Source organism: Leptonychotes weddellii, chromosome 11 (assembly GCF_054177405.1).
Source record: "Leptonychotes weddellii isolate Sample4059 chromosome 11, ASM5417740v2, whole genome shotgun sequence".
NCBI lineage: Eukaryota > Metazoa > Chordata > Mammalia > Carnivora > Phocidae > Leptonychotes > Leptonychotes weddellii.
Genome location: NC_138379.1, coordinates 35,465,447 through 35,491,680, shown reverse-complemented (window position 1 = coordinate 35,491,680; position 26,234 = coordinate 35,465,447). Strand labels below are relative to the sequence as shown.

Here is a 26,234-nt window from a genome sequence, read left to right as displayed (position 1 = left end):
CTTGGTTCCTTGCCTACCATGTTCATTGGACTCTTGGCTGAGTTGATAGATGAACCCTGCCATCATATTATAGATCAGACAACAATTCCCCCAAGGGGAGCCAAGAACATTCTGCCTAATGATAGCTTGCTAGAATAAGGACATGACTTCTCACAGGGACCACCATGATAAGAATGGCCATTCTGTTCGTTAAAAAAAACAAGCCCCCCCCCCAAAAAAAACCCCAAAACTATCAGTGCTAAGATTTTAGAGCCAGGGCTCCTGGATGGGGCAGGCAGATGTGACAGTTTCTGTCCCATTTCCAAGAAAGTAGCACCTATTTACTGATGCAGGAGGTTAAATTGTCCCATAGCATTGTCTCCTGACCTCATACTAGTGCCCAATATATAGGTTACTCAGTTGCATGTGAATCCATCTCCCCTGTGGGACAGTGGGCTCCTCCAAGTAGGGCTGGTTTGCATGTTTTACTCAAGCATCTCTAGTGAAAGGCTTAGTCAGAACCATGCACCCTTCAGGCTCTGATGCAGACTTGGTGGGGCCACAGGCCTGGGGACCATGAGCCCCAGAGGGACTTACTGCCATGTTAGGAATAAGACACTGAATCTTTACCTTTGCAAATAAGGGCAATTTTGTGCATTGACGATCATGGCTATAGATAGCCACGTGTATTACCTAGGGACTTGGTGTTCTAGCTTCTGGGACACAAGGCATGTCACAGGCTCTAGAGAAAGTGACAATGGATTTTCAGAGCCAGCGCGAGGGATGTGATTCTGTTATCCTTTTAGCTGTCACTTAGATTCATGGCGAATAGTCCTTTTGGTCTGGGCCAAGAGGAAAGGCAGATGGGGTGGATATGCTCTTGCTTCTACCGGGAAGCAATCTTTCTCTCTTTTGGAAATGAAGACAAAAATACTAGCTATTCAGTTATACTGAACTAATGAATAGAGGAAAACGGGTCTCCTTTACCCACAGCAATTTCCAAGTGGCATGGTTTCCTGTGGGAGGTGTGTGTGTGGAGGAGATGCTTGTTCTCTGACATTTGGCTGGTTATTAGTACCTGGAAAAGATTTTACCTATCCATCTCCTTTTAATTATTTTTTCCAGTAAAATCTTGTGTGTGTGCATGGGTATGTGTGCGTGCTGTCCTCTCTAGGTGAGTTCTAATAGAGACAGTGCATAGAGGAGAATTAGAGATCTAACCCAATGAGACATCCGAAGCCACAGAGTCAGGCTGTAGGATGAAAAAGACGTCTTCTGAGACTGGGTCCTTTCTGAGACCATGGCAGTGTGGAAAGGAATCCCCGTGGTGCTCTGTCCTAAGTTGATTCAGTGTCATATAAATCATGATTTGTGTTCCTAGATAAAGACGTCAACCTCTGTCAGGAATAATATTGCCGTCTATTATTTTAACAGTACTGTGTTGGAGGAAGGGGGTAGCTGTTTCCGGAACATCAGGTATTCCCATTTTACAGGCAAGGAGAAGCTACATATCATCAAGGTCACCCAGCTGCTACTGCTGTGGTTTCCAGGGGAACCGACATCCCTTGAGAAAGACCCGGTCGAGTGATAACACCTAAATGAGTTCACCCAGATTTATGCTAATGCCTGATTTCCAAATGCCAAGTCCTTTCAGATATCCAATCTACAGATATTAACAGCGGCGTTTTCATAATCAAATGCCAAAGTGATTTGGAAAGAAAAAGCACGAGAGTCTTAGGGGCCTGGAGATGCAGTAATAAGATTTAGAGAGAAAATTCAAGGCCCCAGAGACCAGAAAAATGCATTATCCTGGCACATGTAGATAATGCCAGGAGAGGGTTGGGATTGGTGTGGCTCTTCGTCTCAACTCGAGGCAGCAAACCCCTGCCTGGCAGCCAGGCTCTGTCTGGCTGGTCTTGTAACCAGTGCCGTGTATACCCAGCCTGATACGCCACTGTCTGCCCGTGGCTTCTGGTCTTGGCCTCTGGTTCTAGTCGACAGAGGAACAAAGTAGAAGCTTCCTGCCATGGCCCTGCCCCTGCCCTGTGCCTCCTGGGGCTGATGCTGATCCTGGCGGTGCCGGATGGTACCAGGGCGGGTCTCGCCCCCTGAATCCTTTCCCCCTGACAATGCTTCTGTGACAGAGCCCGGGTCTTTGACGTCAGCCTGATAGGGAGGCGCGGACAGGGTCAGCCCTCCAAGTGAACGGGTCAGGTCACATGGGTTAGAGTTCACAGGAAAAGAAACAAGGCTTGGAAAGGCCAAAACCCACAGCAAACTCAGTGGCACATGACATAGCACTCAGCCTCGCATCCTACCTTGCGGATGGTCGGGAATTTGCCGTCGTAACGATAAAACCACCCAAAGGCTATAAGAACACAGAGAACAGGGAGATGAGCCGCAGTTCCGCTCACCCAGGGCGTCCACAGGCGGCAGCCCGGAGTTGGGACCTTAGGAAGCACGTCGGTCTGTGAGACGAACAAAAGCACTGGTGGACTCGACAGGAGGACCGCACCCTCGGTCTGACTCTCCACTCACCTGGCCTCACCTGGGTTACAGAGCAGGCCCCAGGCTTGCCTGAGAAGGGCCCTGCCAACCTGCTTCTCCCCGGGACACTGGCTTCAGAAGTCAGTGCCAGAAAACCAGAGACAGCCCTTCTGGGAGGATGAGCTTTTCTGTTGCAGTTTGCGAACGCAGAGCCCTGCTCAGAGAGAACGGGGCCACTCCTGACTGACAGCTAGTCCCTCCAGCCAAGGAACAGCTCGAGACAAAAGCAAGCCTGGGGCTCTGCCTAGAACTGCTGTCACCCAGAACAACACTGCCTTGTCTCGTGGTGCAGCCCACGTGCTCCCCTGTCGATGTTGAGAGAGAAGGCAATGACTGGGGTCGGCTCTGGAAAAGGTAGCTCAGGCTGCAGTGGGCAGAACCGCCCCCAGAAAAGCCAGATCACCAGGGCACCAGCCCCTTGCTTTTCCTAGGCCACAGCATGACATGGAAACACCTCAAACCTCAAGCTCCCTGGGCCAGCAGTGATCCCTTAAATAATCACCCACCCTGACCAGCCTGAATTCTAGGACAGGATCTTGAAAGCCTTCTGCGGGATCAAGCACTACCCACTTACTTGCTGGATCTCGGGGATATCTAGGGAGTTCCGAGGGAGAGGCCAGAGCAGCGAAGGAAGAACCTGGGCTCGGGCAGTACTTAAATATTCGAAACACCGGTTCAGTTGTTTCAGTGTGCATCAGCGGACGTTTCAGCCCGGTCACCAGGCCCGTCCTCAGGTTTTGCGTGCAGTTTTTGGACTAAGCTGGGCTTGCAGGAGCTTTGCACCCTCCCGTGGTCCCCACCACGTGCTGGCCGCTTAGAGCTGGGTGTCTTGCAGGGATAGCAGGAGGCGGCGGGCAGGGCAAGCAGAGCAGCAAGGCTAGGGAACAAAGCGGGGGCTGCAAACCTGCTCTCCCTGCTCCTCCGTGCCTCCATCCGGGTCGTCTGCTGGCTCAAGCTCAGGCTCCACTCCCTGATCAGCTACCCGGGAAAAGAGGAGGAAGCTGGTGAACGAAGCGGGGCTCGGGAGACCAAGAGGCCAGAGGTGCTTCCCAGGAGCCTAATGACCTACGGCCAGCTTCCTCTACGGGAACGGTGAGGTCAGGGACAGGAAAGGGGTTCAGATACCCAGGTCAGACTGCTTTGCTCTGGGATGGTGCGTGCAGTGTTCTCAACCTCGGTAGCTTTAGTTTTCCTATCTGTAAAATGGGGTAACAACAGGGGCCTCTGATCTGACAGTCAAGTGAGAAACCTTTTGCAGGGCATTCCGTTGACACTTGGGAAGTGAGGGACAGAGGATGGGAATATCTGAGTATTATACATGTTTGGTGCAAGGGCTTACAATGGAAGAACAGGTTCTCCTGGCTGCTTCTTACCGCCTTGGAAACTCTGGGTTCCTGGGGAATGTCAGAGCTATGTGGGCAAGGTTGGGGATCCAGAGGAGGTGAGGAGATTCCAAAGAGTAAAGGGGAGACATGTGGTAAGGAACACATGAATTTTGACAGCACGTGGAGACTAGCAAATCATCCATTCCAGTGGCTTCCAACCTGGACTTTGGCCTCCCTAGGATTGTGGAAGGGAGTGTAGGAGTCTGCTGTGAGCTGCTTATTAATATTTCAAATATTAATTAGAAGAACTTGCCCATTCATCTATGAAAAGGCTGTAAGTTAAGTTCCTTTGCTTTTGGCTCAGTTTATGTTTACTCAACAGTGAAACATTGATGCTTTCTTGCAAGCAAGAATGACTACTTAATAAAACAATAGGAAAACAAATGACTAATTAATGGTGTGATAGGAAAAACCTCAACTTCTAAACCATGGGGTCTATTGGGGGTGAAGGCTAATTGATTGGGTCCTTGATGGAGAGAAAAACCTAGAAATATCTTATTTAAAACCTCTTCATCTCCCAAGGCTCCTTCCAGCTCTAGGATCCTTAATAACCCACCTCCCTCACTGCTGGGGCTAAAGAAAGCTCTTCTGGGGGCCTCTTGACAATCTGTCCTGGCTTGACAGAATGTTGGGGTTCTGCTGGGTCATCATTGGGGAGGCAGGCCGTGCCCCTGGGACAGGTGGTGGCGAGAGGAGCAGCAAGTCCCACCCACATCGTTAGGATGAGGGGCTTCCTTTTCCAGGCAAGAGATGCCCCACATTCTTTCTCGTCTGTTCAAAAATGTGTGGTCCACCCCTCACAGGCACAAACCCCCGAGGCAGGTAAACCCTCTTGGCTACCTGGGCCCCCAAGCTGAAGAGTGGCCAGGGAGGAGGTGGTGATGACCTGGTCCCTGCTGGCCCAGCAAAACAGGGACTGTTCCAGCCTCCCAGGGATGGGGAGAGAGGCAGGAACTGAGCTGGCTCAGAGGCCTTCCTGCATTTCCTGACTTACTTCCAAATGAGATGAAGTTGCCGGTGCATGCGGAGATGGATGGAGCTGCCCCGGCTCAGGCAGGCAGGCTTGGGACATCAATCCCATGCTTCATACATTCCCTTAGAAAACATTTATATCTTCAAGCAAAGGGAGAGTTCTTACTCCTTTTATTCAAGAAGATTGATTTGGTTTAAGAGCACTAAATAAAGAGCTAGCTAGAGAAAGGGTTTTTATTTTTTATAGTTCCTGAGAGGGTGTGTTTGCGCTGAAGCCAAGACCCAATTTCTAGAAAGGTACTAAATTGACTGGGATTACTTTCACAAGAAGCAATTAAAATCGATTTCTCTCCTTCTGAAGCTCCTGTTTCACTCATAAGAGCAAATTAGCTCCCTGTCTAAAACACAGATTATTCACCAGGAATTTAGCTCTGGGCACATCCTCAGCTAATACCAGATGTCGGGGGTGGGGGGTTGGAGGCTGATGAGAGCTTGCTTTGTCCTTCAGAGAAGACCCGGAGATGACACCCTGCCCCACTGCCAGGAAGGAAGGCGCTAGCGGATGTCTGTCCCGCACCCAGGGAGGGGTGAAATGGAACCATCCAGATGCCCTGCCCAACCTCTTCGTTGACCCAAGTGGCCTGTGTTGGCAAGATGATGTCCCTCTAGGGCTCGGGGCCAGAGTTGTCCAGACCCCATCGCAAGATCCCGAATGGCTGCGACAGAGCAGAGATGGGGATTCTTGGTTTTTAGGTGTAGATTCACCCCATCTCTAGAGGTCCCCAGATCAGCTGAGCACTATCAGCTGCAGTAGAACTGGCCCTTTGTCACATAAAGTGAGGGTAAGGCTCAATCCGGAATCCTGGACTCGTGGTCGCTATGGCCCCCAAGCTACCTTGCTTGGCTTCCTACCACCAGCCCACTGGGACAGCACAGAGCTTGAGCCCCCACTTTGTCCTGGTGGTGTGAGCTGCCCCGCGAAGAGACATCCGGGCAGTTGGGTTGACAGGGCAGCAGGTGGTGGAGGCCCACCCTGAAACGGGAGGTAAGAAGCCGGGACAGGTGAAGAAAGGAGGTGCTAAGGGCGGAGGGTGCTGAGGGGGATGGCCGCAGTGTGGGCCCAGGAGGGGTCTCAGTCCTCTCCCAGACTCCATCCTTGAAGGGCTGTGACCCTAGCACACACACAGGGATGCAGGTGGCAGGGGTGCCTCGGGTAAGCTCTCCCCACAGTCACCCATCAGCCTTGGACCACCAGAGTCCTCGCCAACATGAGCGCTTCCCCTCTTTCTGGCGGTCGTTGCACCCAGCTCTGACTCAGAACCAGGGAGGATGTGGACACCACACCCAGCAAACCGAGATGATGATCCCAGGAGCTGCTCGCTTTTGCCACAGCTCTCCATTCCCTGGTCAGAGCCCAAGGGCATAGGGAGAGGTCCACCTGCCTGAGTCTGTGTTGTGGGGGAGAGCCTGGCCCCGGGGACAAGGGGGCAGACAGATCCCACCCACCCCAGGACCCTGGCACAAGGCTGCCCCTCCAGGAAGAAAATGCAGCCCAGGGAGCCACGGGCTCTTCACCTGGGGAGGCGGTGGTGAGTGGAGGAAGACCAGCATCTCTGTCTAGAGACTCCCCCAACCCCCTGACCCAGAAGGAAGCCCCCTCCCCCAGCGCACGGTACGTACACTTAGGCTTGTGAAGGGGTACTGGGCGCACTTCGGCGGTGATGGTTTTAGGTGAGAGCAGCTGTTCCTTTGAGCCCCAGTCTTCTTCCCACTGCTTCTTGAACTTCTCCTCCTCTTCTATAATCCTGAAATAAGATCCTCATGCCTGTTATCGGGGTCAGGACTTATGCAGGCCCACCATCTGCCTATTGGGAAACCCTACACAGCCTGGGGAGAGGCCACACGGCTCTAGTGGTGAAGAAAACACAGACCCTGGTACTTGTAATCTACAGCGAGTGGGAATGCCAGCCTGGGGATGACAAGACCGTTTTCCAGTTACCGCAACACGATGGGCTTTCCTAGGTCTACGGAATGGCTACAAATAAAGGAGGATCCACCAGGGGACAAGAGGACCAGGCAAAGCAGGCCTGGAGGTGGCCTCTGGCCCACCACAATCCCCACACAGACAGGTGTGTGCAGACATGTGGACCCGGACACTCACTGTTCCATCTCCTTCCTGTATCTTTCATTCTCCTCTGCTGCCTTCTGGGCAATTTCCTTTTTCCTTCTGAAACACAAATTCAGATTGGCATGTTGGAGTCCATGCGAGAGAAGTTAACTCTTCTTGTAGCTAATTCCTGATTCGAAAACGGTTTAAAATCTTTCTTCCAGGCTCCCTTCCAAGGATGCCTGGACCAGATTTGGATGCCGGGGAAGCAGGTCCAACAAAATCCGGGCGCTGCGCTCTGGTGTGGTTTCGTCTGGCACTGCTGAGCAGAGATTCTGTGCTGCCAGGGATGGGAGGCAGATCAACGCATGCCACACTCTGTATGTCCACCTCCAAACACTTAGATAAAGTGACTGAGGACAGGCAGGACCTGGCTGGAGAGAGGTCCTTCGGGAGGAGGGCCGCAGGCCCCATGTAGTCAGGGCTGCTGGTCAGGGCCAGGCCAATGCGCAGAGGTACCACCAGGGCTGGTTCTCCAGGCTAATTTTGTGATGGGGAAGAGGCAAAGATCCTATCCACCTTCCTTTCCCAAATTCTTTTTACATTCCTAGGATGTATCTGGCTTTGGACTTTGACAGTAGGTTTTTTTTTTTTTTCTGTGTGTGAATTGCTCACTACATTTATTTTCTTAGTCCATCATCTCAACCAACCCCGGGAAGAGGGGGCCTTATTACCACGGACAGGTGTGAATCCCAGCTTGGCCATATGTGACTTGGTTCACAAATGGCTTAACCTCTCTGCATCCGAGGCCTCCAGACCACCACTGAACCTATGTGATCTGAGGACAGGCCTCGGTGGTGGAGGCGGGAGGCAGGATGAAGCCGGCCCAGGACACCCCGGGGGGAGGGGGAGGGGCTCTGGGGAGGCCCGGCTGGCCACACGCCACTCACTGTCGCTCCATCTCCTGCTGCTCCTGGAGGATCTTGTCGGACTCCATTGCCAGCCGCTTCTGCATGAGAAGCTCCTGCCGCTGGAGCTCCCGCTGCCGTGCCTCCTCCAGCCGCTCCCGGTCTGTCAGGAACAGCTCCCGGCCCTCAGGGAGCGAAAAGAGGCCCCTTGCTCAGCCTCCCGGGGAACCTGGGCATCCACTACCACAGCCCTGGGGATGGAGATGCAGGCTGTCTTCTTATCACCACGGCCCCCGTGTCAGGCACTGTGGCGCCTGTGGTCTCTGAGCAAGCTCCTCCTGGCTGGGCAGAGATCTCTCCCTCCGCTCCGTCAGAGCTTCAGGAATGGAGACCCTCTGGCCTTTTCCAGGAGTGTGCGGCAGACAGCGGGGGTCTGAATGGCTGGGGCTGGAGGTCAGGGGTTCGGGGGCCCCCTACCACATCATCCTGGACTTACGGCTCCAGCTACGACGGAGATGGTCAGGCTGCGGCTACTCTTCAGCACGTGCACGGCCTGGGAGGGGGGGGCAAGCGGGCAGTTGGCTGAAGCCTGACAGACCGGAGCAGTTGAGGCCTCTAGAGAGCACGGATGGTCTCAGACCCCGTGGCAGGGGGAGGCGCAAGAGAAGTGAAGGGCAGACAGGATACCAGCCAGCAGCTGAAGACCCCGCATCTCACCTCCTTGTGGTCCAAGCTGGAGAAGTCGATGCCGTTGACTTCGACAATCTGGTCCCCAGTCTGGTGGAGAAATGGAGAGGGATCAGCGTGTTTACACTATCTGTAAACCCACTCATCCGCAGGAAGGGCTTCCCCTGATGGCCAGGGTCAGACGTTGAGTCTTCAAGTGGCTGCACCTCAACTCTTCCTGATGAACACAGCAGTTAGAAAGCTTAGGATCCTCTCAGGGTTCCTCTACCTCAAATCTCTTCTATCAACTGTCAACTATTATACCCTTAGAGGTTCATTCCTTTGGCTTAATTTATGACATTTGCTTTTAAAACCCAGTTTGTAGACACAGAAGCCTTTGGGTTTCTCATATAGCAGAGGCTGTGTTGAGCCATAATAATAATTTGTATACTACTTAACATTCGTCGATCCCTTACTGTGTGCCAGGCACAGTGTGAAGCATATGTATGAATTCATTTAATCCACACAATGACCCTAGAAGGAAGGCTATTGCCCCCATTTCATAGGAGAGGAAACCGAAGCAGGAGTAACTTGTCCAGAGTAGAGAGTAAGAGTTCTGGCTCTGGCACCAGACCACCTCGGTTTGAATCCCAGCCCTATCACACTAGGTACATGATCTTGGAAAAATCACACACGTTTTGCAGGTCTCCATTTCTCCATCTGTAAAATGAGGATAATGACAGTACCTAATTCTCAGCGTCTTTATAAATTTTAAAGAGCTTAGAATAATGTCCTACCCAGTAAACACTCAGTGAATGTCAATTATTATTACTATATTCCCAAGCTCAGGACCAAAGGCTCTCAGGGCTGGAGAAGACTGTGGAAAGGTCAAAGGTGGGGCTTTCCCTTGGGGGTGGGTAGGAATCATCAGCCAGTGGCCGCTGAGAGAGGCCCTGTGCAGGAAGGCCCATGCCTCTGTCACTGTGTGATCATCGTCTGACCTGTCACCCCACTGGGGCCATCCCAAGGTCGCTCACCTCCAACCCCACCTCGGCAGACAGGGAGCCAGGCTTCACGTGGCTGATAAAGATGCCGGGCTTCTGGACGGGCCCACTGGAAATGCTGTGGAAGAGATGGGAAAAGCAGGTGAGGCTCTGCTCATCTCTGCAGCATTGTTCATTCTCAATGTCCCGTCCCCTCTACCTGCGTTCCCGTGCTCTGGCCCCTCAGGATCCAGGTCACCCACGAGGCTCAGTTACCTGTGGTGCTCTGCTGGTTACCTGTCCAGCCTCACTTCCCTGTGGCAACAGCCACAAAAAAACTATTTGTCATTCCCCGATACCCAATCCCTCACCCGATATATGGCACATGCAGTTTCTTCTCTCTTCCTAGCACTTTCCTAGTCATTCCTTAAGACTCAAATGCTATCTCTTCTACAAGGTTCTCACCATACTCTTTATTCTATCCCAAGCCTCAGCTAGTTGCTCCCTCCTCAGTGCTCCCAAGATACCTCCACCAAGGAGGGCATTTGTACTGTCCTTTTCCCCTCCCACACCTGTGGCAGGCATCACTAATCGATCACAGCACTCTTTTCCACCAAACCTAGATACAGCCTGAGAGTTCTTTTCAAAGTACAGTCAACCCTTGAACAACCTGGGTTAGAACTGCATGGGTCCACTTATACATGGACTTCTTAAAATACAGTGCTGTAAATGTATCTTCTCTTCCTTATGATTTTCTTTTTTTTTTTTTTAAGATTTTATTTATTTATTTGAGAGAGACAATGAGATAGAGAGAGCATGAGAGGGGGGAGGGTCAGAGGGAGAAGCAGACTCCCTGCCGAGCAGGGAGCCCGATGTGGGACTCGATCCCGGGACTCCAGGATCATGACCTGAGCTGAAGGCAGTCGTTTAACCAACTGAGCCACCCAGGTGCCCCTCCTTATGATTTTCTTAACAACAGTTTCTTTTCCCTAGCTTACTTTACTGTAAGAATACAGTATACAATATGTAAAACACAAAATATGTGTGAAGCAACTGTCTATGTTATCGGTAAGGCTTCCGGGCAACGGGAGGCTATTAGTAGTTAAATTTGGGGGGAGTCAAAAGTTATGCAGGGATTTTGGACGCTGCAAGGGGTCAGCACCCCTGACCCCTGCATTATTCAAGGGTCAACTGCAGTACTCCAGGCAGCCACCACTAATTGATTAGAAATAGCACAGGACGGGAGACCGACCTGCCATCTCTGAAACAAGCCGAACATAACTCCATCAGAGTCCTTGCCATCTGTTACAGTCTCTGCTGTAACTATTCAGTGGCTGGCTTCCACGTTCACTACATTCTAGAGTGTAATCTCTTAGGAAGGAGGGACTTTTTTTTTTTATCACTTATGCTTGGCAGAAAAGTGTTGAATACATGTAAATGAATGGAAATAATATGAAAAACTTACATAATAATAGCTAACGTTTGGCAGCTGCTTACTACCTACTAAGCACTAAGCTGGTCCTTTACTTCAGTCATTTCATCCCTCCTCACAACAACTGGTTTTGCGGGTGTTCTCATCCCCAATTTATACGGGGGGAAACTAGGCTCAGAGTGGCTAAGTGACTAGGCCGAGGTTCTAGAGCTCACAGGTGGCAGAGCAGGGGTTGGAACCTAGATCTATAACTGTAGCACCTACGTGCTTATTAATAAGAACACCCCACGTGGCCCAACACCTGTTTGCAATTCCCTGGCTGCCACTTCAGGAAGCCCACAAGGTTATAAACGACAAGGGAACTATAACAGAGATGACCGGCTGGACAGGTTCCTTTTGCAGTGACTTGAGGGCCCACTGAAGGAACATGCTCTGCCTTTGGGCCTCAGTTTCCTCATCTGTCCAATGGGCCTGTTGGAGCTGTCCCTCTGGCCATAGAGGGCTGTTGTGAAGCTCAGGGAAGAAATCAGGCTCCGAGAAGTGTCATCTCCTCAGAAGCAGCAAGGAGAAAGGGGAGAGGTGTTAGGGGTCTACTGGGGTCTACTGGCCAGGAGCGAGCCTCAGGGCATGCCTGCCACCCACCTGCAGCCAAGGCCTCGGGATCCTACCAGGCTGATGAAGACCTTCTTCTCCTTGTTTTCCCGACTGCCAGGGAAGCCCAGGCTACTCCGCCCTCCCTGGAGGAAGGATGGGATACGGGTCACTCGGTGTCCACATGTATACAAGTGGCCTCTTGACTTCATAAAGCCCTTTAGAGCAAGCACTGCTGTCCCCACATAAGACTGCTCACCATTATGTCCCTTGGGGGTTTGTCTGCACCAGCTGGGCCTGGCTGAGGGCCCACCACCCTCAGGGACATTCTGGATGCCCTGGGGGCCTGTCAGAAGCCCCTGAACGCACATCTCTGGGGCAAGCCCTCCCTTTGGGACGGGCTGTCCCTCCTTGAAGACAACCCCATCCAGACTGCATCACAGGTGGCCCTGGCCCTTACCCCAGATTCTGACACAAACTGGTCCACATACTGCCATTTGAGGGGTTCATCAGGAGAGCTGGGGGGAAGGGAAAGGAGAAGATCAGGGTCATTAGAGAGAGATGTCTAAGGAGCCAGGCTCCAAATCCCGATCTGCCCATCTGGAGCCTCCAGCTACCACTGGCCTGGGAGCAGGGCTGGCCTGGCTGAAGCCAGACCCCACAGCCGATCCCAGGACCCTGAGCCCACAGCGAAGAGCCTGTCTGCAGAGAAGGGTCCTGCTTACCTCTTCACAGGAATCAGGCCAATGTCTGTGGGAGAAAGGCATGGGGGTTAAGGACGGCTCCTCTGCCCTCCCTCCCTCCCCCAGGAGCTAGGGACCCCACTGCCTACCCCACCCTAGCCCACCCCTCCATCAGTGCCCCGTGCCCTCTGGCCTCACTCACGTCTCACTTTGATGGACACAGTCTTCTTGGTGCGGATGAGATTGATGACCTCCTCGTGGGTGCAGGAGGAGATGGAATATCCATTGATCCGGACGATCTCATCCCCAACCTTGGCCACAGACAGAGGGAATGAGCACCAGGTTGAGGGGGCATCCAGCAGCTGGACAAGCTTGCCACCAGATGCTCTGGGTGTGCTCTCCAGGAAAAGGGACGATGACCATGCCTTCCCTCAGAAGAAACCTTGGGATGTTTCCTAGTACCTTGTTATAACCAACCCACTCTCCATCAGCCTGAGGGGTCCCATGGTAGTGACACATCCAAGTAGGCTTTCTGGCCCATTTTGCAGATGGGGGAATCCAACGTGGGAGACGAGAGCCACAGAGAGTGGGTAGCAGAGCTGGGACTAGAACTTGGGACCCTGTCCCCTCACTCCAGTGTCCCCTTTACCCCACTGTGTCACCACCAGGTTCTGGAACCCATGCAAAGGGCAACCCTTCACCTAGATTCAAGCAGCTCTCCCGTGGCCTTTGTCCCACCCCGCCCCAAGGAGCAGGCTCTCCTGTCCTTGTTAATCACTGAAACACCACAACTGAGTCAGGGTGAGGAACTTCCACGATTCCTGACTCAAGTTCACATCACTGGCACACACACGATTTCTTTCTTTCCACTCTATGGACGCTCAGGGGACATTTTAACTCTGCCACAGCCCTGACCTCTGAATTCCAATGCTGGGAGTAAGCAAAGAACAGTGAATAAACACAAGGCTTTGGCATCAGATGACCTGGATTCAAACCCGTGCTTCTATTCTTTTTTTTTTTTTTTTTTTTAAGATTTTATTTGAGAGAGAGCATGAGAGTGGGGTGAGGGGTAGAGGGAGGAGCAGACTCCCCGCCGAGGAGGGAGCCCGATGCTGGGCTCGACCCCAGGACCCTGGGATCATGACCTGAGCCGAAGGCAGATGCTCAACCGACTGAGCCACCCAGACGCCCCACCCCTGCTTCTACTCTTATTAGCTGAACGACCTTGGGCAGTTCTCTCTCTTTTTAAAATTTTTATTACTCAAAAAAATCTTCATTTTTTATTTAGCTTTCCGACTCTATGCTTGTGTCTCTAGCACTTTCACAACAATTTTCTGCTCTTCAATAAGGAAAGCCTGCTTGATCCCGTCACAGACACATTTAGCACACATGGAAGCACCATCAGCCCTGCTGATGTGTTTTTTTTAACCTTAGACAACCTCCTATGAACTGTAGGTGTCGAGGCGTCTGGCTGGCGCAGTCAGTTAAGCATCCGACCCTTGCTTTCGGCTTGGGTAGTGATCTCAGGGCCCTGAGATCCAGCCCCGCATCGGGTTCTGCGCTCAGCACGGAATCTGCTTGTCCCTCTCCCTCTGCTCCTACCCCCTCGCTCTCTCAATCTCTCTCACTCTCTCTCCTGCTCTCGCTCTCTTGAGTAAATGAATAACCTTAAAAAAAAAAAAAAAGAACTGTAGGCATCACAGCACAAATGCCTCGAAGGTGGCCTGGGCACACGCCACATGTGGAGTTTGGAGCCTTCCCAACCTTCTTGGTCTGAAGATAAATGATTCTATTAGCAGGGGTTCGAGACGGCCTCATTTTGTTCGAGATTGTACTGTAGAAAAGCCTACGACGATATGCCAAACGCTGGAGCATTTGGAATGCCTACGGATGCTGTCCCCAGAAGAGGAAAAAGGACCTTGGGCAAGTCTCTTGAACTTTCTGAACCCCAGTTCCTCTCATCTGTAAACTGGGGAAATGCTCCGGTTGCTGTGAGAATTAAGCAAGCATGTCCGTGTAAAGCCTGCCAGCACCTGGCATACAATCAGTAATCAGTACATAGTCACTATTGTTATCATTTGTCGAGCCTAGCCCTAAATACTCCTACCCTCTTCGCAGGACTTTAGGCCTCACTGGATTGGGAGAGACAGGGGCTCACGGGTCTGCAGGGTCAACCTGGTCACAGATCTGTGGTGAGCTGGAGGCTGCTGTGGGCCCTTCCAAGAGCCTTGGCTCTGGGGATCAGTCCTGAAGCTCCTCACTTCAAAGCTGTGGGGCTAGAAGGATCCTCAGACATCAGATGAAATTGGGGCCCAGGGAGGTGATGTTTTGTGTAATGTCACATGGCCATTAGCTGCAAAATAGGGACTGGATCTTGGATGCCCCTCTTCTCCAGCTTGAGGCCAGCCCAAGCCAGCTGGCGGCTTCACTCACACCATATGTACTGTCCTTTGGGGACTTGTTGGTACATGTGGGGGACACAACTTGACTCTGTGGGGTCCGAGAGCTGGGCAGGCACACAGCCTGTGAGGGGTTCAGCTAGGCCAACTCCCACCGTCTCCAACATCCCTACAGAGCAACATTCTCGAAGCTGCCACCTGAATGCTTCCCTTCCACACCTCAGCACAGACCCCAATCTTCTCAGGGACCTGATGAGAGTCCCTCAAAAGGGGCTCAAAAAGGTGCCAGAGGGAGGGGCTCACTAAAGAACTCTCTGGTTTCTGGGGACACCTCATGTGAGGAGAGCAGCTGGGCTAGCTCCTTGCATCCACTTTTTTTTTTAAGATTTTATTTATTTGAGAGAGAGAAAGAGCACAGAGGGAGAGAGGGAGAAGCAGACTCCCCACTGAGCAGGAAGCCCGATGTGGGGCTTGATCCCAGGACCCTGGGATCATGACCTGAGCCGAAGGCAGACACTGAACCAACTGAGCCACCCAGGCACTCCTTGTACCCATTTTTTATAGCAACTTTGTTTCTGTTAATCAAAATGAGGAAACCGAGGCTCAGAGAACGCAAGTGAATTGCTCAAGGTCACCTGGTTAGTACAGCATTGCTGGGATTTGAAGTCAGGTCTCCCCTACTGACAACAAGCGTTGTCTCTTGGGCATCTGGAAGCAGAGAGGAGGGGCACCTGGCCAAGCCTGGCTACAGTTCCCCGCATCCTGTCCTCTCTGGATTCTTGCCACCTGTCACAGGGGACCTCAAGTCCCATAGGAAAGGCAGAGATTACTCTGCCCATTTTATGGGTGGGACAACCCAGGCACACAGAATCCTCTAGCCCTGGATGACAGAGCATGCTGTGCAGAGCAGAGGGCCTAGCTTCTGACAGGACACACCCGAAAAAAAAACCTAACATATATCCAGTAGGTGAACCAAACAGGTCAAATCAGCAGGGCCTTCAGTCCAGCCAGGCTGTGTCTGAACATGTCTCTCCCCTGCCTTCCAGAATCTTCTCCTGTCTTCAGATCTCAGGCATGAGAGCTTCCCAGAAACATGAACCCCAGACAGGCGAATGGAGGCGGATGTTTTGCCCAAGCTCCTCTGAGTGAGGTTCCCTGTCTTGTTCCTAAAGGGAACCTGTTTGGGACCCCAGTCAGAATGATTCCCACACAGCCCCTGGCTCAGGCTACACTATCAGCTTTCCTCTCGTTCTCGCTCCAGCGTGGGGCCCTGCAAAAGGCCCTTTGTGCGAAGGCCACAATGAAATGACGATCTGAGGGACAGGGGCACAAAGGACAGATGAGCCTGTCAGCCCAAGAAAGAGAAGACAGTTTATAAGCCTGAGAAACAGGTGGGAAGGCAAAACTCTAAGTTTCATGAAAATGCCCCGATGTCCCCAATCATGGAGGCATTGTTGAGAAATGCTTGTCCTAGGAGGAGAGTTTGCCTTGGAAAAAAAAAAAAGAGGGCCTCGGTCCAAGAGAGGAGCTCATTATGTTTTTTCTCTGGCTGTGTTTCTGGGCTGGAAAATGTGCCCCACAGGAGAGGAGTAATGAAGTGGCTGAAATTTCAGCCGCCACTGGCGAGCGGTGAGACGGATTTAGAACAAAGCAATGTCTGTCAGCTCCCACTAACCACCTCCCGCTCCACGGGGTCTGAACCATAAATCGAGCCCCCTGAAGCTCCTGTCTTGGCAGCCTGATAACAAACATGCTGGCAGCTTTGGGGGGGTGGGGCTGGGAGGGCCTCTTCAATCTGGACATACAAAAACACAGCTCTGGGCTCCAGGAGGAGCGAGATCTGGAGGTCGGCCCATCTCGGCTCGGACACGGAGGTGTGGGACCCCAAGGGAGAGGCACCTGGGGTGCTGAAGAGACATCCCTGGGCTTGGCAGTCAAGAGACCTGGGTTCAGATCCTGACTCTGCCACTTACTGCCTGTGACTCTAGTCAAGTCTCTGAGCCACTATCAACTCTGTAAGATGGGGATGATATGAGAACCAGTTGTGAGCACGTTGCCTGGCACACTGTAGGTGTTTATTAAATCTCCCTCTCTGCTTATTTAACAAACACACAGCACTATGTGTTGAGCACTTGCATAAGTACTTTATAATACGAATTCACTTATTCCTTATGACAACCTGATGAGATAGGGAGTGTTACCATTATCCCCATTTTACAGATGAGAAAACTGAGGCATGGGGTTAAGTAAGTTCATCATAGTCCCATAGCTCATGAATAGAAAAGCCAGGAGAGTCTGGCTCTGGGGGTCCGTGCTCTTAAACACCACACTACACTGGGATTTCCTTTTCCCCCCCAGTAAAAGGCCACACGTCCAAAGCTTCAGGTGCCAGGACACAACTATGCTCCTCCTTCAGGAAGGGCGGGGGGGTGAAACGCAGTAGGCAGGTTCCCAGCGTGACTGAAGAAAACAGGCAGTTGCCTGCAGCCTGATTTCTATGGGCCTGAAGCAAATCTGTCAGGATGTGTCAGCCTCTTCCTCCCCCAAAGTCTCAGAAAGGTGAGGTGACCACGTTCTGCGGGGAGGCAGGAAGCCTGAGGCCCTGACCCCCCATTCCGCTGGACTCTGCTCGCTCACCTGGAGCCCGACACTGTCTGCCTGACCGCCTTTGATGAGGTGGGAGATGAAGAGCCCGCAGCCGAACTCGAGGCCCCCACGAACGCTGAGGCCAAGGCCTTCGGGGTGCAGACGGTCCAGACGCACCTCCTTCAGCTTCCTGCCACAGGAGAGGTCAGTGATGGCCCAGTGCTGGCCTGACTGCCACCACTGACCCATCCAGTAGTGAGTGACCCTGTCCATCCCAGGTGACCTCTCCCACCCCTGCCTCCTGCCGGCGCCCTCTGTACCTGGAGCGCCGGGGCGTCAGCTGGTCGTACTCCACCTGGTGCTTCAGAGGGATCAGGGGCCTGATGGCGTCAAACAGTGGCAGGCGGCTAGGCTCATTGATGACCAGCTTCAGGTCTCCCACAAGCACGGTCACATCCATGGTTCTGCAGAGACACGGGGAACACCTGGAGCCTCACCCATGGCCATGGCTTCTGACACCCAAGGGTTCCCAGAGGAAGCGGTCCCAGGCTGGGTCCCCACCCACTGGGTCCAGGCCCTGGAAATGGAGAGAACGCTCCTGAAAAGCCCAGAGCCCCTAACTCTGGGCCAAGTGCCTCATTCTTTCCCATTAAATGTCACAGGGAAACTGGCGAGGTAGGGATTGTTAACCCATTCTACAGATGAGCTCAAGCCAGGATTCAAACTCAGCTCTGCCTAATTCTGAAGCCCAGGATCTTTCCAGTCAGGAAACTTCGTGGGAGATGCTGGTGACCCCTCTTGTACCCTGGTCTCCCACTTCTGCTCCGCAGCTAAGCTCTGTCAAGTCTGCCCTCATAGTATCTCTCACATGACTCCTCATCCCGTTCAGACCCTCAGCATCTCTGGCCTGCACTTCTCCAGCTGTCACCGACCTGCTCACGCTCGTCTAATATTTTCTAAATGTAAGTCACTCCCCTTCTCAAAACCCTTCAGTGGCTCTCCACTGCTCAGAGGCCACCATCCATGCTCCTCGGCAGGCTCAGGGCCTCCATGACTCTCTACGGAGCTGCTCCAGGCTCGTGGCTGTTCATGGTCTCTGTGTGCCCCGAGTTCTACTCCCCCACATTACTTGTCACTTCCCATTTGCACCCTGTGCTTTCATGTCTCTGCACCTGTGCTCATATTGATCCTCCAGCCTGGAATGTCCTTCTCTGATATTTCCATCAACATCCTTCTTATCCTTCAAAACCTAGCTCACGCCTTCTTGGTCCTCCCTCCCCCGATTGGAAGCAAAACTCCTTTCTTCACACCTGGCTTTTACTTCACCTTAGCAGTTATCTTCCTGCAACTTCTATTAGAGCTCTTTGTGTTTGTAGAGTCTGTATACTCCCCCCACTAGGCCACGAGTTACTTGAAGGAAGAAAGTAGATCTTATTCATTTCCAGATTCCAGCAAGCAGTAGGAGCTTAGAAATGCATGCTGAATGAATAAAGCAGCAGGTGAATGACAAGTGACAGATCGGACGTGCGGCTGGGGGCAGCTGGTATTTCTTGTTCTATCTCAGCAATCATATTCTGTTGAGCCTATCTGGCTACTTGACAGCCTCCCTCACTGGTTTACGAGCAACCTGGGGGCAGCGACCAGGCTGATGTGTTCACTCGTGTACCCTCAGCTCCTAGCACAGAGCATGTACTGAGTAGTTGAGTAAATATTTGCTAAGGCAAGTGAACGGCGTGTCCGTTTGATTCCCACTGAGCATCTGCCCCCCTCCCAGAGTGCCCCAGGATGGGAAGGGGGGGTTCCCGTCTCAGAACAACCCATCCCAGGGCTCCCTATAGACAGGGGTACCCGGGTGGTCCATAGGAGCTGGACCCGCACACTTACTGGTGATACATCCGCAACACGTCATACAGATAGTCCTTCTCTGCATCATTTTCAATCAGAAAATCCACCTAGAAAACCCAAGGGCAGAATTCTAGTCCTAGGCCCAGCACGCCCGTAGCAGACCCCAGGGAGGGGGAGGCCACCTCCACTCCCCAGCATCTCTACAGGGCTGGGGCTGCAAGAGGAGGGCCAGGCTGGTCCTCTGACCCCATGAGCCACATGCAGATCACCCCAATGTGGCCACAAGAGTCTCTCTGCACATCCGGATTTGGCCAGGCTGAACCTCATCCCCAGGGGGACGCACATTCATATGCACACACGTGCCTCTCCCATGACAGTGATGCACCCCCATGGCAGCAGTGTCGCTGCTCACCCCCGTGGCCATGTCACCAGGGTCTAGAGTGGCCGTGCCAGGGTCAGCGCCCCGGTCTGGAAGAAGCCCACTGTCTTACCTGATGGTGGCTGTAGTGCCGGATAACTGCTTTCAGAAAGGATTTGGGCCACTCGCTCAGATAGCACATCCCACCCGCCAGAAGCCCCCGACCGTCCTTCTGGGTCACCAATGCTAGGGGCAACTCCGCCCTGTCCTGGCCTGGCCAAGGCTGGGTTGGCCCCGACTTCTGTCCACTAGTCAGCCTCCTGGCCACTCCTTCACCTCTCCAGGCCCCTTCAGTCCCCCGCTTCCCCCCCAGGGGGAGAGTCAAGTTACATCATTTCAGGTTTGCTGACGTCAATGGCTGGGACTCCAAGGTCAGGGTCAGGAGCTGTTTCATTAGCACCTCAATCCCAGGGGACCTGGTGGGTAGAAGCCCCCAATTCCCCCCCCAGAGACAGTGCAGTGTGAATTTCTACACTCGGTATCCTTGGCTCTCTTTAGCCCAAGACTGAGTAAGAGGGCAAGAAGAGCTTCAGGCTGGGAGGCGGGTGGGGAGGCTCTGAGCTGTGCATGGTCAGGAAAGACATTACAAGACAGGGCTCGGACTCCCCTTAAATGAAGGCAGCGTTCAGGTGCGAGGAGGCAGGGCAGTCTTGCATGAGTCTGTGACCCACTCTTTTGTGACCAGTTGGAACCGAGCTAAGAGGGACAGATCCAGGAGGCTGTGGCAGACATGTGCTGAGGAGTGTTGGGAAGGTGGTGACCCAGGGCTGAGCCAAGAGGATAGAAGAAAGGCTCTAGACTAGAGCAGATGGAGTGCGTTCATCATTCAGTAGACACCACTGGGCACTTCGTGCCTCTGCGTGGCACGGTGCTGTCGAAGACCTACTGTGTGCCAGGGGCTTTACACTGAGCACCAGGTGTCAGGAGAATGGCACAAAGCACCCTAGAGCAGGGGCTCCCTGAAGCCGGTCCTTGGACTGCTCCTTGTTCGCTCATTCAGGCCATACTCTCGCTTACTGACTGCCAACCGTGTCTGAGGAACTTGACGTGAATTATCTTTAACCTTCCAACAAACCTCTGACGTGCATGGATAGTACCATCCCCACCTGACAGATGAGGAAAGATGGGCCCGAAGAAGCAGCAGAGCGGAGACTCCAACTCATGCCCGCTGGCTCCAAAACCTCTGCCTTTTTCCTAACCACCACATAGTATCCACTTACCAGATAGAACTTTTTGTATGCGTTTGTCTAATACACATTTATTGAGCACCTACTGTGTGCAAGACACTGTGTCTTCTTTTTCTAATTAGATTTAAGAAGCTTTTCCTTTTCAGGGCACCTGGGTGGCTTAGTCGGTTTAAGCATCTGCCTTTGGCTCAGGTCATGATCCCGGGGTCCTGGGATGGAGCCCCCAGTCCAACCTGCCCCCTGCCCCCACTTGTGCTCTCTCTGTCAAATAAATAAATAAAATCTTAAAAAAAAAAGTTTTTTTTTCTTTTTCTTGGATCTCTCTTGATATGGGTACAGAAACCCTAAAGGAGCCTACCACCTATAAAGACTTTATCATCTCAATCCCTCCTTCCCGGCCCACCTTGTGTAGGATCCCCTCCGTCCCATAGCAGCATTCTCTGGCTGAGTGGGCTCTCTGCTATCAGTCTATATGGTGGGGGGAGAGGGGGTTCAGGCCCCTTGTCTGGGACACTTGAGGCAAATTCTGGGTTTAGCCTTGGGCCCTATCCAGCCTCATTTCCCAGCATTCCTCCATTTGGACTGGCCCTTCAGGACAGCCGCACGCACGGGGGGAAGCAAACAACATTCAGCTCATGCAAATACAACTCCACGTGTGCACCCAGCCAGCCAGCGAGAAAGCAAGCAAGAACAAATCAAATAATGCATGTTGTTCCACCCGAGGAACATCTGCCCTCCTCAAGCTGTTGTGGGGATTAAATAAGTGAATAGATACAAAGTACTTCCGACAGTGCCCAGGGCTCCAAGATTTCCAGGGCTCGGAAATGTGTGCTGCATTTCTTCCTCTGTGCCCCCAGACCCACTCTGCAGCCTTCTGCGTGCTGCCCTATGTCCCAGGAGGCTTTGCCTGGGCTCCCTGCCCTCTGACACCTGGCCGGGGGTGAGAGGGCCTGAGGAGAAAGGAAATGGGCTCTGACTCCCCAGCTCGCTCTCTGCTGGATCATCTTACACGCAGGTCTGAGCTTCTCTGGGCAGCCATGGCTGCCCCCCCCACTTCCTTTGCCCCGTCGGGAGCACCTGGCCTCCTCTGCACCCCCCGGGCCCCGTTACCACACCTTGTTGGCTCCTGTGTCCCTGCCCTTCATAAAACTCTCTTCAGTTTCCCGTTTGGCTGAGCCGCATGCTGCCTCGACCCTGGCTGGTGCCTGTCCTGTCATTCTCTGTGCAGATGACACCACTTTGTTCCCACCTCTGCCATGGCACTTGCCAAGCTGTGTTGTACGTTCTCTCTTTACCCTCCCGTCTGCCCCCTCATCTGTGTGTGGCCCAGACCCAGGCCTGGGAGGAGTGCGCCGGGCGAGGCCAACAAGCCCCTTCCCCACCTGGGTCTGCACTTCTCTCTGCTTCATTTTCCTCATCTGTAAAACGGGGATAAAAGTACCTGTTTCATAAGCTTTCATCCTTCTCTGAGCGATTAAGCATCGTTTTTTTAATTATTCCTTGACTTAATAATCATTAAATGCTTGGCACAATGCCTGGCAAATAGTAAGTTCTCAGTGTTTTTTAATTTTATTTAACTAAATGAGTGAGTGAGAATAAATGAATACAGATTCTATATTCTTAGCAGCTGGCTGACTCTGGGCCCTCATAAATGTTGGTGGGATGAATGGATCCAGCCACACTTCCTCCCAGGCCTTCACAGCATGCATCCTGGGTAGTACTGGGTATATTTGACTCTTGTTTTATTATTCTTCATCTTTTCAAGGCACTTGTGTCCTGCTAGCTAGTTGGTGGCATTTGACCCAGTGCTTAGCACAGCTGATCATGCCCTCCTTCCCCTGCTTCTCCTACCTCACTTGCTGTTCCTTCTCCTCGTTCTCTCCTCTAAAGGTTGGGGTGCTCTGGCTCTGTCCTGGGCCTTCTCTTCATCTGCACCATGTCCCTAAGTGACCTCATCAGTCTGGGGGGTTGACTACCATTTATTCCTCAGGAACTCTCTGAGGCTCCAACATAGATCTCTCCCCACCATCTTCAGACTCCCACAGCTACCGGCTTCTTAGTCACCTCTCTGCTTAATGGTTGAACAGGCATCTCAAACATAAAACATTCAAAATGGAGTTCTTGGTTTCCGCCATCTCCCCTCTTGTCCCCACCAACCTGCTCCTCCCAAAATGTAGACTCCCTCTTGATGCCTCTCTCTCCACACCCACAGCTGACCATGAGCAGAGCCTGTCAGGTCTACCTTTTCTTGAGTTCTGGGTCTGACCACTCCTCATGCTAGTCTAAGCCCCCATCTCTGGCCTGGGCTGCCGCAGGAGCCTCCTGTCTGGGGTCCACCTTCTGCTCCTGGTCCCCTCAGTCTGCTCTCTACCAGCACTTGTAACAATCTCTTTTAAATGTAGGCTTCCCAGGGCGCCTGGGTGCCTCAGTCGTTGAGTGTCTGCCTTCAGCTCAGGTCATGATCCTGGGGTCCTGGGATCAAGTCCTGCATCAGGCTCCCTGCTCGGCGGGAAGCCTGCTTCTCCCTTTCCCACTCCCCCTGCTTGTGTTCCCTCTCTCGCTGTGTCTCTGTCAAATAAATAAAATCTTTAAAAATAAATAAATAAATGCTGGCTTCCCATCACTCTAAGAACCCAAAGTCCTGACCAAGGCCTTCAAGGCCCCCACCCCACTCTCATCCATCCCCCATTACTCTTCAATCCATAATTCCTCTCAGAAACACCATCATATCTGCTGTTCCTAAGGCAGGGCCTTATTGTTCCCTCTTCTTGGAATGTTCTTCCATATATATTCCCATGGCTCTTTCCCTCACTTCTTTCTGGATGTCTGTTCAAACATCACCTCTTCAGAGAGACCTTCCTGACTACCATCCGGTTGCTCTCTCTCCTCTCACCCCAGTTTATTTTTTCATAGCATTTGTCACTACTTTGTGTTCTATGATACTTGAGCTGGTTTCTTGTTAACTGTCTGTCTTCCCCACTAAGGAGCCGGGGACTTTATTACTCAATGGTTACAGTACTGTTGGGCATATATTAGGAGCTCAGTCAACGTTTATTACATGCATGCATGCATGATTAGCAAAACACTGGAAGGCAGGGGCTCTTTCTGACCTCCTTATTTATCCCCTCTTCCCACCCCAGGGGCCTGGCCTTGGCCAGGGTACACTACAGATATCCATAAATGCATGATTGTTGACCAGGCAATAAAAACTTTTTTGAGCAAATGAGTAACCAAGTTCCTGCAACGTGCAGGTGCAGTGAGCAGAGGGGGAGCCTTCTTTAGAAAATCTGGATCTTCAGGGAAGAGGCTTAGTCTCTGATGCTCCCCTCCCTGCTCCTTGGTATCCTGCCCCAATGCTGTTCCTGGGAAGAACTTGCAAGTGCTGCTGATGTCCTTGAGAAACTGCATCAGCCCAGAGGAACAGACTCTACTCACCAGCCTGGAGCCTACTGGCTCCTCCAACAGGATGCTGTGCAGGTATGTGCAGGGGGCTGTGGACCAAATGGTTACTACAGGCCCAGAGTAGCCAGTCCTTGAATTCCTATTTAGTCCTAACGGTCCAGTGAGGTAAGCACTCTGAAGCTCATCTCACAGCTGAGGACACGAGAGCTCAGAGAGATTAAATGACTTGCCCAAGGTCTCACTGGCAGTGAGTGGCAGGGCTGAGATTTGTCCCCAGTTCTGCCTAACCCCAGATAATAGACAACAACAATGGGATTTGTTGAGGACTCTCTAAATGCCAGGGTCTATTTAAACTCCCTACGTGCATGTAGATCTCATCCAACACGCACAAGAACCTTACTAGCTAAATACTATTGTTTTCCTCATTTAACAAATCAAAGAACTGAGGTATGGAGAGGTGAATAACTTGCTCAAGGCCACATAACACGTTCCATGACAATATGCCACCTGTCATGCTACCTCCAACAACTAAAGATTTAGGTTACAAACCATTCCCCATGGGTAAATGTGCTCTGCAACGCTAAGCAAGGGACAGCTAGAAAGCAATCAACAGGAGCTGTAAATTTCACCCAGTATGGCTGTGTGCTCCCATCTGTATCCTCTGCTGCTTTGTCCTCTCTCCCCAGTTCCTAGATGATCTCAACCTGGGAGGGCAAGGCTGCTGCTGTCTCGGAAGCAGCAGGGCACAAAGTCCAGCCTGGGGCCTTGCCCAGCCTGGTGTCTGCCCCGCCTGCACACACAGGGGCATTAATAGGTAATGACTCTTGTGATGAGGAAGAGCAGGGCAATGGAAACACAGAGGCTTGAGGCCCGTTGGAGCCTGCAGGGCCTGGAGAAGAGAAACAGAGGCTAATTCCAGGGCGCAGACACCAGGGACCCCAGAGGTAATTCTCGAAAAAGAGGCAAAGACTAGTACCCATAGAGAAAAGGCAAAAGAGGACCTGATGTTACTTTCTGCCCAGGGGCAGGAAACTGAAATTCAAGCCTGAGTCTTGGGGGAGGGGACAGGAGGTTGTGTTCCTTCAAAGTGGGTTGTCTGAAATCTACACTCACCAAATGTCCTCAGCAGCTGAAATTTCTCTCCTCACCTCCCTGTGCAACAGGATGCCCTGGTGGATACTGTCTCGTGCTCCCCTTGCTATTCGCCAGCGCCCAAACTCCCGCTGAACTTCCAGCTCTCTGTCACTCTTAGAATACCCAAGGCCTCTTTTTTAGGAAACTTCAGTCAGTATGAGCTTCCCCCTTTGTACCCCACCAAACCTTGACCCCAACACTCAGCACCCAGCCATGGGTAATTATTAGTGTGAGGTCTGCCGCCCACCTGCCCAGCCAGCAATTTGAGGACACAGATGAGTTCTAGCACAGAATGAGTACTCAAAATACATTTATTAGGTGAATTACTGCCCCCTGGCCCTTAGCTCCTGTGCCCCCCACATTGGCTGGCTATTCTGGTTCCCCTGGGCCTCTCTGTGGGGAGAGAGGGATTAAGCACCCTGACCCTGCCTACCTGAGCTCTACCCCCTCAGGCCTCAGAAGAAGTTTGGCTCGGTCTAAAGACACTGCCCCTCTGGGCAATGTGAGGGTGTCGAGGACCCAGTCACCTGTCCCTCAGGCACGGCCTGTGGGTAGCTCTAGAGACCCCTGGCCTCACCCTTGGGCTCTGAAGCACCCTGAGTCCTGGCGGGGAGGTCCACTGGGTTACCTCCAATGGTCCTCTCTGGCCTCAGGGCCTCAGCAGCTCCTGCACAGCTCTGGAAACAGTTCTGGAAATGCCCTGGGTGAAATCCAGGAGCTTTCGGTGAGGGCCTCTGAGAATCCTGGACCATCCCTGAGGTGCCTTACTGGGACACACCAGGGGAGATGTGGCTCTGTCTGATGACTCTGGCTGACTCTCCCTACTTCCTCCCTTCCTCCCACTGCCCCCTGGTCAGCACCAGTTCCTCAGCTACTTCTCAGGCCCTAAGAAATGCCCTGAAGCGGGGGCTCCCTAAAGTGCTTCTAACTTGTTGGGTTTTTTTTTTTGAGGTCAAAGGACAGAGAGAGACACCAGTTTCCCTTCCCACCAACCCCCACCTCTCCGACGC

The 26,234-nt window shown here is 52.5% G+C and overlaps 1 protein-coding gene across 1 annotated transcript in view; it reads right to left on the bottom strand.

Annotated features, from left to right (window-relative positions):
- Positions 1-26,234, bottom strand: part of USH1C (USH1 protein network component harmonin) — a 45,627-nt gene that overhangs the window by 18,844 nt on the left and 549 nt on the right. Inside the window, 14 exon segments of the mRNA XM_081798507.1 lie at positions 2,298-2,347; positions 6,564-6,688; positions 7,045-7,110; positions 7,941-8,083; positions 8,395-8,451; positions 8,616-8,675; positions 9,602-9,686; positions 11,622-11,716; positions 12,031-12,088; positions 12,296-12,320; positions 12,456-12,564; positions 17,290-17,428; positions 17,559-17,702; positions 19,123-19,190. Of these exon segments, the coding sequence (XP_081654633.1) occupies positions 2,298-2,347; positions 6,564-6,688; positions 7,045-7,110; positions 7,941-8,083; positions 8,395-8,451; positions 8,616-8,675; positions 9,602-9,686; positions 11,622-11,716; positions 12,031-12,088; positions 12,296-12,320; positions 12,456-12,564; positions 17,290-17,428; positions 17,559-17,702; positions 19,123-19,190 (1,224 nt within the window).